This window comes from Prionailurus bengalensis, chromosome A2, assembly GCF_016509475.1.
Source record: "Prionailurus bengalensis isolate Pbe53 chromosome A2, Fcat_Pben_1.1_paternal_pri, whole genome shotgun sequence".
NCBI classification, from domain to species: domain Eukaryota; kingdom Metazoa; phylum Chordata; class Mammalia; order Carnivora; family Felidae; genus Prionailurus; species Prionailurus bengalensis.
In genome coordinates this window covers 24,523,112-24,535,168 of record NC_057348.1, presented here as the reverse complement: position 1 = coordinate 24,535,168, position 12,057 = coordinate 24,523,112, and the positions used below count along the sequence as shown (strand labels likewise).

General features: G+C 35.9%; 1 protein-coding gene across 13 annotated transcripts in view; it reads left to right on the top strand.

Annotated features, from left to right (window-relative positions):
- The window catches only part of ERC2 (ELKS/RAB6-interacting/CAST family member 2), a 923,107-nt gene that overhangs the window by 303,825 nt on the left and 607,225 nt on the right, over nucleotides 1–12,057 (top strand). For all 13 annotated transcript variants that reach the window (XM_043587674.1, XM_043587670.1, XM_043587678.1 and 10 more), the window contains one exon: nucleotides 4,592–4,747. In XM_043587674.1, the coding sequence (XP_043443609.1) occupies nucleotides 4,592–4,747 (156 nt within the window). The remainder of the gene's footprint in view (nucleotides 1–4,591; nucleotides 4,748–12,057) is intronic.

The following is a 12,057-nucleotide window of genomic DNA, read 5'->3' as shown; positions in this document are numbered from 1 at the left end:
CTCCTTTACCCTGTGCTCAAGATTTCAGGTATGAATTCTGTTGACCTTAAACTTGGCTTCTTAAAGAATAGAAACCTAAATAAGAACAGAAAAAAAAATAGATTGTTATTAAAATGACTAAATGACTTCCACAACACCCCCCACTTTTTTTTTTTTTTTTTTTAGTATTTTGGGACACCTGCAGCTTAAGGAAAAAAATTTGTAAGGAAAAAGAAAGGTGATTAATTTAAGAAAATTTGTAGGGTTGGCTGGGTGGCTCAGTCGGTTAGGCGTCTGACTTCGGCTCAGGTCATGATCTCGCGATCCGTGAGTTCAAGCCCCGCGTTGGGCTCTGTGCTGACAGCTCAGAGCCTGGAGCTTGTTTCAGATTCTGTGTCTCCCTCTCTCTCTGACCCTCCCTCATTCATGCTCTGTCTCTCTCTGTCTCAAAAATAAATAAACGTTAAAAAAAAGAAAATTTGTAAAAGTTAAAAATATTCTATTTATAATAGATTTATAAAATATAATAGATTTATAAAATTTATTTACTTAGATCCAAGTTAGTTAATATACAGTGTAGTATTGGTTTCAGGACTTGAATCCAGTGGTTCATCACTTACATATAATACCCAGTGCTCATGCCAACAAGTGCCTTCCTTAATGCCTATCACCAATTTACCCCATTGCCCTACCCACCTCCTCTTATGTGTTTTACTATTTAGTGAAAATTTACTTCAGATGCATATAGGTCAAGATAATTTTTTTCATGTCACAAAACTTTCTATCTTAACCCTGTTCTGATCTTTCTTTAGCAGTATGCAATTTTTTAAAGTGCAGTGAAAAGCTCCTTCCAACCCAGTTAGAAGTTGGTAGTTTTGGTCATTGCTAACTAAAGCCTCAGGATTTGACCAATGGGAAAGGTGAAGATTTCTTCTCCCCATACCTATGTGATTGACACCTGAAAATCTAAGTGTATGAAAACATTAAGGTGTAAGACATGAGGACCACAGTGTATTGCACATATGTCTTTATACATGTATATTTGTGTATACATATGTACATACATACATATAAATATGCTCACTTCAGACTTGGGTCTGAAATCCCGGAAGATTTTGGGTTAGCAAAGCATTGATTTTTTTTTCACACTTAACTTACAGTTAAACTCTTGTAAAGATTGTACTTAGATATTTATAGATGCTGAAAGATTGTATTTAAAAAAGAAAATCTCTGTCATATTGATTAGGGTTTTAATTGATATCTATCTTTTTATATATCTTAAAGTAATAATATAATCCTAAGGCTTTCATGGGTATAAATAAAAGTGTTAATAGTGGGTATATCTGGGTGATGGGATTGTGTACAGTCATAATTATCTATATAGCTTTTCAAGTTTTCTATAATGAGCATATTTTAATTTTATAGTCAGAAAAAATTTTGATTTAAAATGGCTCCCATTTGTTTAGAAGGCTCTTATGAACACTTAGAAGTTCTTTCTCTGCAGCCTTTTTTAATTTTTAATTTTTATTTATTATCCAAATTATTTATTTTTATATAAATATGTATTTACATATGCATAAAATCCAAATTATTTTCATATATCTGATTTGTATGCATATATAATGTTTTATGTACTTTTATATATGTTTATATATAAATATATCCCAGAATAGTACTTTGCCTATACAATGTGTTCAATAAGTATTTCCTTTTTTACTTTTTTAATTATTTTTTTCCAGTAGACCCTTTATTTATTATTTATTTATTATCATTTAAAAATATAATTTATTATTAAGTGGCTAGCATACAGTGTTTACAGTGTGCTCTTGCTTTTTGGGTAGATTCCTGTGATTCATCACTTACATCACTTACATACATCACTTACATACACTTATTGGGCTCATCCCAATAAGTGCCCTCCTCAATGCCCATCACCCATTTTCCCCTCTCCCCTGCAACCCCCATCAACCCTCAGTTTGTTCTCTGTATTTAACAGTCTCTTATAGTTTGCCACCTTCCCTCTCTGTTTGTAACTATTTCCCCCCCGACCATGGTCTTTTGTTAAGTCTCTCAAGTTCCACATATGAGTGACAACATATGATATCTGTGTTACTCTGATTTATTTCACTTAGCATAAAACCCTCCACTTCCATCCACGTTGCTACAAATGGCAGGATTTCATTCTTTCTCATTGCCAAGTAATATTCCATTGTATATATAAACCACATCTTCTTTATCCATACATCAGTTGATAGACATTTAGGCTCTTTCCATAATTTGGCTATTATTGAAAGTATCCACAGCCTTTTTTTTTTATGTTTATTTATTTTTGAGAGACAGAGAGAGAGATTGAGAGTGAGAGAGAAGGAGTGTGAGCGGGGAAGGGGCAGAGAGGAGGCAGGGACAGAGGATCCGAAGTGGACTCTGTGCTGACAGCAGTGCACCTGATGTGGGGCTTGAATTCACAAACTGTGAGATCATGACCTGAGCTGAAGTTGAATGCTCAACTGACTGAGCCATCCAGGTGCCCCTGGTAGCCTTGTTATTATTGCTTCTCTTTTTATCTGCAGAGTTCTTATAGCTCAGAACTCAAAAGAGTCACTAAAGATGCCTCCCTACATCATCACCTTGGGCTGCTATGAGAAAATACCACTTCTGGGGGACTTGAAAAACAGAAATGTATTTTCTCCCAGTTCTGGAGGCTGGATGTCCCAGATCAGGATGCCAACAAGGTTCAGTTCTGGTGAGGGGTCTCTTCCTGGCTCACAGATGGCCACCTTCTTGCTGTGCCCTCACAGGGCAGAGAGAGAGAGAGAGAGAACAAGCTCTTTAGTGTCTCTTCTGACAAGGGCCTCATCCTCATGACCTTGTGTAACACTGATCACCTCCCAAAGGCCTCATCTCCAAATACCATCACATCTCCAGCACATTAGGGGTTAGAGCTTCAACATAGGAATTTTGGAGGCACGTAGACATTTAGTCCTTGACACTCATTTCACTCAAACTGGCAGCATACAAGATTTCTGGAAATTGCATCTAAAAATAGAAAAATCCTGGCAGCAGTACATAAAACATTAGTGATGGTTATCTCTTGATGGTAAGATTAGAGGGGATTTTCTTCATTTTCTAGGAATTTAAGGTGTATTACTTTTATAACTGGAAAAAATAACAATATTATTTTCAAAAGGAGAACGAAATGCTATAGGATATAACATTCCATAATAATCTTGCAAATTTCAGAATCTTTTTATTTCATCTTCTTGAGGTTTTTCTGAGAATTGATAAAAATGTCTTCGGCACTTAGAGCACTTGGATGTTTGCACACAGTGGGACTCAATAAGTATTTGTTTCTCCTCATTTTCCTCTATTTAATGATGATGACAATGTAATGATTATTATATTGCTCCATGAGACATGCCATAGGCCATACAATAGAGGACATTAAGGTAGAAAATAGCCACAAAATCAGGACAGATGTATTTGTTGCAAAGTTTTTCATATGAGTTCGTTATAAATAGAATAGGCCACTCATTGTCTTTATTTTTGGAACTCTTTAGTCTTTTAGATTCTTGAAAATGAATTGATAAAAAAAATTAGATCGTAGTTTGTTTTTCATTAACATTCAAATACAAATGTAATAGCAGCTCCTTGGATCTGTACAATAAAAGAGCAGGTAGATAGGAAACCTACAGTCAAACTTTCAACATGATTCCTTCCCAAAACTGATTGGAGATTAATACCTGAGGTTGGGGAAGGGTTTTTCCCCTTTAAGAGCTCTCTCTTCTCTTTCTAACGCCTCATTTCTTACTATGCTCTATCTTGTGTACAGGGTCTGTCATTTCCTTAAAAAATTACCTATGGTTGGGTTTTTTTTCTCAATCCCACATTTGAGTATAATATTTCTAGTTTTTTAACTCCAAAAGTCAGTAGGTTAGAGATGACCTTCAAGGTAGCAATGTTTTTGTCACTCAGGGAGCTGCTTGCCAAATAAATCATGACATTGTGATATTTTGGTTGCTATAAATTTTCAATATTTAGTATATCAGGATTTAGTTATTTAATTGCACTGATGTCTGTATTCTAGATGAGAATCCTTCTCATTAGTAGATTTTAATTTTCTTCTCTGTCAGAGTCAATTCCAATCATGCCTTATAAATCCAGCTATAGAATGAATGCATGAACAAACCATTTTTATGTTTACAAGTAGACTAGAAATTATATGCTGGTAAACTATATCTGAAATTACAAATTAGTCCACTTAAATAGTGTGTGTGTGTGTGTGTGTGTGTGTGTGTGTGTGTGTGTGTGTATTAACACGTTAGATTGCTTTTATCCTTGTTGCTTTGGTAATCTGATTCCCAGATATTAGACAAACCTATCTAGTCAACTCTCCATATTGTATTGACATATGATCTTTATTGGGAGCTAAAAGAATAATCTCACAAACAATCCTCAGAAGTGAAAAACATAAATTGTTCTGATTTCAGGGCTATGTCTATACCATAGATAATGTATTACTCCCAAAATTACTTTCTAAAATTCTGTTTTGATAATACTGAAAAAACAATTTTCTCTCTCTTTCTCTCACTCTGTCTCTCTCTTTTAACAACAGGACACAAAAATTGCTTCATTAGAGCGAAACATAAGGGATCTGGAGGATGAGATCCAGATGCTAAAAGCCAATGGTGTGCTGAACACTGAGGACCGTGAAGAAGAGATCAAACAAATAGAGGTTTACAAAAGTCACTCCAAGTTCATGAAAACCAAGGTATGGCCCAATGTTACAAACTTTTATACTCTTAATGTGACTGGAAAGTTATGACTTACATACATACTTCCCCAAATACCCACATAACTGGTTTTATGTGATATCATGAAATACGTGGACAATAATGAAGAAGGCAGAAGATTGTTGGTTCAGAAGTGTAGATTCCAAAAGGAAATCGGGGAACATTTTCGTTCAGATTTCTACTAATTAAGGTGTTCAAGATTTTCTAATGAGTAACTTTGATGTCTTGGGAATTAACATTTATTTTGAATAGTCCCCTGTCTTCTGAATTTCCCAAGTTTTCATAAGTTTGCTATTTTTGCAAAGTTTCTGTCATTGCCAAATTTTGACCCATCCCTAAGAAGGTGACTGTCTCAGAAGGTGTTGATCTTGGAAGCCAATTTAACTCACTTCAATGGTATAAAGACATTTTGGTTTTAGCATAGTGTTTAAGGCAGAACTGATTTTGCATCCTAATGCTTAAATTCGCTTAAATTATTCAGCTTCTTTAAGCCTCAGTTTCTTCATCCATGAAATAGGAATGGACAAAAGCAGAGACCTGCATCATTGATTGCTTTCACAATTCCAAGAGATTATGCATTTAAAGCACTTAGTCCCTTGATTGATCTCTAGAAAGCATTCAGTAAATGATGGTCATTGTTGTTGATAGTGTTACTATATTGTTGATATCTGTTGCTATAGAATATTTATAAAGTATAATTATAGTAACCCATTCCATTGATTTATATTGGTATTCCCAGTTTTAAGGAATTTGGTTTGTTATTTTTCAAAATTAAACTTTGGGCTGCAAATGAACCGAACAGCTATTACTTTTACCTATGCATAATTATTAATTTATGAATTGCCCCAAATAGACCTTTTGAGAGTTTGAGATGCTTTTATTTATCCCTGAATTTAAATCATTTTGCTTCTGGAAATAATAACCACACCAATTTTTAAAAATTCTTTTTTTTACCATGTGTTCTTAAGCACCCCTGTTATTGATTGTTCTAAGTTTTATTTTTGTTTGTTGCCTTATAAAATGCAGCAGAGTTAAGAGTCATGCAGACTTCTTTGAGGAAGCAGTGGAAGTGGAGAGAAAAAAAAATTTAAATGATAGTATGATTTTTATCATTGTGAAATACATGCATATTTATTGCAGAGAATTTGCAAATTATAGAGAGGAAATAGTAATATCCAGCATCTACTTCACCACATATGTCTCTGTGTGTATGTATGTGCGTTTCTCCAGGGAAAAAACAAAAATTTTCCTTACTTCTGCCAACTTTCCACTTATAAGTTGACATTGAGATTATGATTAAAACTTTGGATCAAGGAATTGAGGGAGATCTGAGGAGAGTGTCTAGTGGGTTTGAATGTAACCTTTTCCTTTCAAGGAGTTCCACAAAATGCAGAATGGGCTTCCCTGTTCAACCCTCCCTTCTAGTTTCTTTTTGCAGTCCTTCCCTCTCAGAGAGTTGAGCTAGGATGCAGCAAGCATAGTGGTAGGGTAGCCTATTGACTAAATGATGACCATTCACTCTTGCAATGAAACTATGAAGATACGAGTGAACTCATAATGTCTGGGAAAATTACTGTTTTGACTTAAACCTTTCGTCCCATCCTGTCATTCAGCAGTGGAAGATAGTTCAAGCCACTTCTACAACTAAAAATGCCATGAAATTTGTCCAGGTGAATAACCATATATGCATATGGTTTTCAGCAAGCAACTCTTTACCTTATTAGCCGACAGGTGTCTGAGAGACTATCAGTCCTTGAGTTGGTTTTAACTTTTAATGTCTGATTACTTTTTAGAGTTCTTCGAAAAGTGGTTAGGTCAGAAGGATGTTTGAGTAGAGAAATGGAGTAAGGGGGAAAGAGTGCAGGCTGACACCTATAGTGGACTCTGGCAGATCTCTAGCCTGCCTTTTCTAGTTGAATGGCCTTGAGGAGTGAGTTATGTCATGCAACCACTTTCTTCTTGTATAAAATGGGGCAATACCATAATCCTTAAGAGGGAGACTTAGAGGTTTAAATGAAATAATGTAATTAAAATGCCTGGCTCAAAAAGGTAATTAATAATTATGCCCATTATTATTGAGGAAGTATTTATAATTACTAAATTGCTAAGAATTTAGTCCCGAGTGCTTTGTGTTTTGTGTTCTGTGGGATCCCAGAGTCTGTGTGAACTGATTCCAGTTGGGTAAATCATTTGTCATGGAACTTGTTATATTTTAGAGGCATGGATTGATACCCTTTAAAATTGGATGACTAGCATAGTTTATGGTCCATTGTGGCCTATTGGGATAACTTTTCTACAGAATTTATATGAATATGTTGCTTGTCAACATCATCACAGATATCTGAAGAGTTAATTCTTGCAATGATTATGTATGCACATTGATAGAACAATTGTTTAATGTCAACGTTAGAGTCTCTTGAACTCTTTCATTTATGCAGAGTTGCATGGATAAAACTTTCAGTGATGGATTTTGGATCTCTGTGTTCCTCAAAGACTTACTAAACCTTGGTTTTAGCACATGGCACTGAGCTAGCTACTGAGGGGCTCTAAAAGTAGTGCATATTCAAAATATTACTCACTTCAAAGCCAATACTGACCACTTAGTTGGGAAAGTAAGAAATGTACTGGAAAAACTACCCCAAAGATTGGGTGGGAGGAGAGTTCACTTCTGGCTGGAGTAATGAAAGTTATTTAGGCTTAGTTAGTGTTGTTTGTTTGTTTGTTTGTTTGTTTTGTTTTTTTGTCTAAATAACCAGATTGTCAAAACAGCAATGACAGGTCTGGTGAAGAATGCAAACTGAAATCAGTGACTGAGCAAACGTAGAAGGATAAGTAAAAATACCATTCTACCCCAACTCCACACAGAGGAGGAAGTGGGAAGAACTCATGTCTATGTGAAATGGCAGATTTTCCAAAAGGGGAAAAATGTTAGATTTAAATTGCAAACACCTAGAGGCTCTGAAACTTACTTCGGAAACGGAAATGTAGTTTTGAAACTCATTGGGTTTAGTGAGGCAGTGATAGAAATGGAAATCAGAAAGTGACTTTGGATCCCAACTAGCAAAAAATGCTGGATTTGAGGCAGGGATAGTTAACTTTAGAAACCGTTGTTTTAATGGTTTACAAAGACTCAGAGTCTTGGTAGAACATTTCAGAAATTCTTATGAAATGCTGCATAAGGAGGGGAGTGGAACTCTGGGAACCAAATCTGAAATTGCAGCTAAATATTGTTATGTCTTCTTGCTGTTTGCAGTGAATATATAGAAAGCTTTTTACTTTGGATTAAAAAAATTTTTTTTTGTAATGTTTATTTATTTTTGAGAGACAGAGCACAAGCGGGAAGGGGCAGAGAGAGAGGGAGACACAGAATCCAAAGCAGGCTCCAAGCTCTGAGATGTCAGCACAGTGCCTGATGCAGGGCTCGAACTCATGAGCCAGTGAGATCATGACCTGAGCCGAAGTTGGATGCTCAAATGACTGAGCCACTCAGGTGCACCTAGAAAGCTTTTTAAAAGTACCCCAGGGAACTTCTTCTTACCTGCTGTTTTGGAGAGGCTCCTTAGGAGTGATTACTGTTTGCAAAGGCAGCGGGCTTGGAAGTGCTCTTCAATCTGAGTATTTCTTTAAAAGAAATCTAAAATGAGTTCTATTATGATTATTTGGAAGTTTGATACTTTTAAATAAAAAAATAATGGGCACCTGAGTGGCTCTGTCAGTTAAGCGTCCGACCTCAGCTTAGGTTATGATCTCATGGTTCATGGGTTCCAGCCTGGCATCAGGCTCTGTGCTGACAGCTGAGAGCCTGGAGCCTGCTTCAGACTCTGTCTCTGTCTCTCTCTGCCCCTCCCCTGCTTATGTTCTCTCTCTCTCTCTCTCTCTCTCTCTCTCTCTCTCTCAAATATAAATAAACCTTTTAAAAAATTAAAAAAAAATAAGATACAAAAATTCAACCTGATTATGAAAAAAAAATCCTAAAATTGGATAAACACATATTTGTGTTCTATTTGGTTTTTAGGGGGGACATTTTAGCTGAAAATTGTTTTTATGACCCATTGGTGATAAAATTGACTCAACATTTGATTGCTTTTCATTAACAGGGCATGACCTCAAATCAGTCTCAATCTCAATATGTAATTATTTGCTCTAAGTAGGTAATAAAGGCAGCTAATAATAATTCTTGTATATAAACTTATTTTTAAATATAAAAGTATGTTAGAATAGATAATTTTAAATGTTTCAGTGAAAATCTGATATGAAGACAATGTTGTGGTATATAAAGGAGTGCTGCTTGCATTAATTATTAAAATAAGTAAAGCTTTACTGCATTTTACCTCCATTTGATCCTGAACAGATGACTGGGACTGGTAGAGCCTCTTGAAAACTTTGTGATTAAGTTAAGTAGCATTGAAGACCCTAATTGCTTTTATAAATATGATATCATAAAAAAAAACATGACACAACATGTTTGCAAAGGTAGAAGGTGAATTGCAAAAATGTAAAATAGAGTTTAGAATCTCAACTTGTGCAAAGGCATGGATATCAGACATAGTTGGCCAGGATGGAAATCCCTGCATCTTGCAAGGCCTTTGGCATATGCCTGTTTTCCCTGAGAACTGAGACTCTGGGAGGCCTCCTGGGCCTCCAGTTTCTAGAAACTCCAATTTCTACTCTTAGCGCCAAAACTTAGAGGACTCAGACTGTGAGAACAGAATCTAGAGGCAATGGAAAGCATGAGTTACCTTCAGGAGCACTGTTAAACCTTTAAGAATGGAATGTACCATGTAAATAATTGTTTTTCTGGCAGGGAAAGAATGATGGTATCCCCTGTTCTATTCGAGGCTTTGTTTCCAGTGTAACACATTTTTACATTTTTCATCTACTGATCTCAGTACTTCTGTATTAGTCACTCCCTCTGTTTTCAGAGTTTGCCAAAGACACCACTCTGCTGTCTTAGATCTCTTCTTTTATTCTGAATTTGTAACACATTTTCTTATTAACCTCCGAAGGATTACAAACCTCATAACCCAAACGGCATGATAATAAGCATATCACTTTCTAGACATGAGAACTGTATCTGCAGTGAAAAAGAAGCTGTTTTCCTTGGCAAGGGAATGTTTTCAGGGTGTTGGTTGTGTCACAGACGTAAGTGGTGGAAGAACTTTCAGACGAGATGAAGTGTTCCTGATGTCCACATGGACTTCATATAAAGCATGTGATGTAATTCCGATTGGCTTTTCTTCTTGCCATCACAGAGACAGATCTTCCCCAGCCTCAGTTCCCATGTATGTTTGATTGCATCACTTTCCATTTTTATTGAGTTTATGGCTATAAAAGAAGCACAAGGCATATTTTTTATGGAAGAATATGATTTTCTACCCTGTAACTATATTCCCCTTAGAAAAGCCCTCTTCTGTTATTGTCTGCATAAAATATTTATTTAAAATTTACCTCATGGCAGTGATAGTCTGAAAGCTATTTAAAGCAAATGTCTATTTAATATTTATAGACTGAAATAGTTTTGTCATTATCAATCTATTTTTATTGAATAAAGTAGGTGTATGTAGAACCTGTCATGTTCTTCCTTCCTATTAAATGCCATTCTGTTGATCAAGTTAATTTTATTTAAATTTCTCTCTCAGTACCCCATTCCTACACTAGATTTCTACTCTGATACTTGTAGAAGTTAGCCCAAATCATTTTTTAATACTATAAACATCATCTTTGCTTAGGTATTTAAAGTTCAAAGTGTTTTTTAGTTTTATTTTAAGATGAATCAGTTTAATATGTGGAATCAACTAGATACTGTGCTATCAGCTGCAACTGCCTGTGATTTAGAACATACCTCATGGGAAGTATGCTGATATTGGGGCACCTGGGTGGCCCAGTCAGTTAAGCGTCCAATTTTGGCCCGGGTCATGATCTCACAGTTTGTGGGTTCAAGCCCCGTGTCAGGCTCTCTGCTGACAGCTCAGAGCCTGGAGCCTACTTCAAATTCTGTCTCTCTCTCTCCCCCCCCCTCCCCCTTCCCTGCTTGTGCTTTCTCTTAAAAATAAATAAATAAACATTAAAAAAAGAGAAAAGAATGCTGATCTTGCTGATCACAACATATTTAATTTCTTTTATAATTTTAGTTAATCCTAGTTTAGATTTTCCCTCTTTTTATTTATACTCAGCTCTTATTATATGGGAGACAGCGTGCACGAGAGAAATGGAACTTACTTTTATTGCAGGTAAAAATGATAACAGACTCAGGATTCATTAAATTATAAAGAAAAAACTGTGTTTCATGTACTGTATATATCTGGTCAGTGACACCATCTGTTCACACATACTCAGAGAAAATTGATAATCAATCACAAGTCCCTGTCAGTGAATCTTTAAGCATAGTCAGAATCCTTCTCATGACTGCCAGTCACTACTAAATCTTTAAATTTGGAAAGCAAGATGAAACCTATTTGTCTGCTGATCTAGTCTGATTTCATCCTGCAAATGAAACTCCATCTCAACCTTTCTAGTGAATTGCACAGCCTGAACAATTACAAAGGTAGGGGTCTTATTTCTTTGTGTACCCCCACTCCATTCATTCTTAACAGTTATTGTCAGTAGCTTGGTTCTTGTTTATGCAAGTTTTAATTGCTGAAAAGAACAAAAAGTGCTGGATGAAATATATTTTCAAAAGATAAATTTAAAAATGTACTTATGAACTATAAAGTTAGGAAGAATCTCAAGGGTCAAAACTAAGCCAGAGCAGAGGGCTGGAGTGATAATAGAGCACTGGTTCTATCTTCTTGTTGGCATTTGCTAGATATGTGAACTTGAGCATTAATTTCCACAGTCATGGGGCACTGAAGAAAAAAGACAGAAGCCTGGGTCTGTTCAAGAGGAAAAGCCAAGTAGGAATTCCGCTACCACATTAAACTGGGATCCCAGACAGCCACACTCTTAGTACAAGGGTAAACTAAAAACCTCCCCACCGTATGTTTCTTCCACCTAAACTAGGAGAATCCAGGGAAAATAATCTATTTTAAAACTTTGAGCAAAGTGAAAGGTAAAAAAAAACTAGTTTTAAGAATCCATAACCACAGATAGCCCTTGCACCAACATACAATGTGAGGTGATCCAAAAACTTCAAGTAGAGAATGGAGTTTAAAGGGTCCTTGGTTGATAGTGCCCCAGGTATCGGCAGAGACAAATGCTCTGAAGGCCCACATGTTCAGCTTAGACCTCAAAGTTTTTCTCCAGATAAGAGTCCAAGAAACGAGCACACAGTAAAAATCTTTTAAAAATC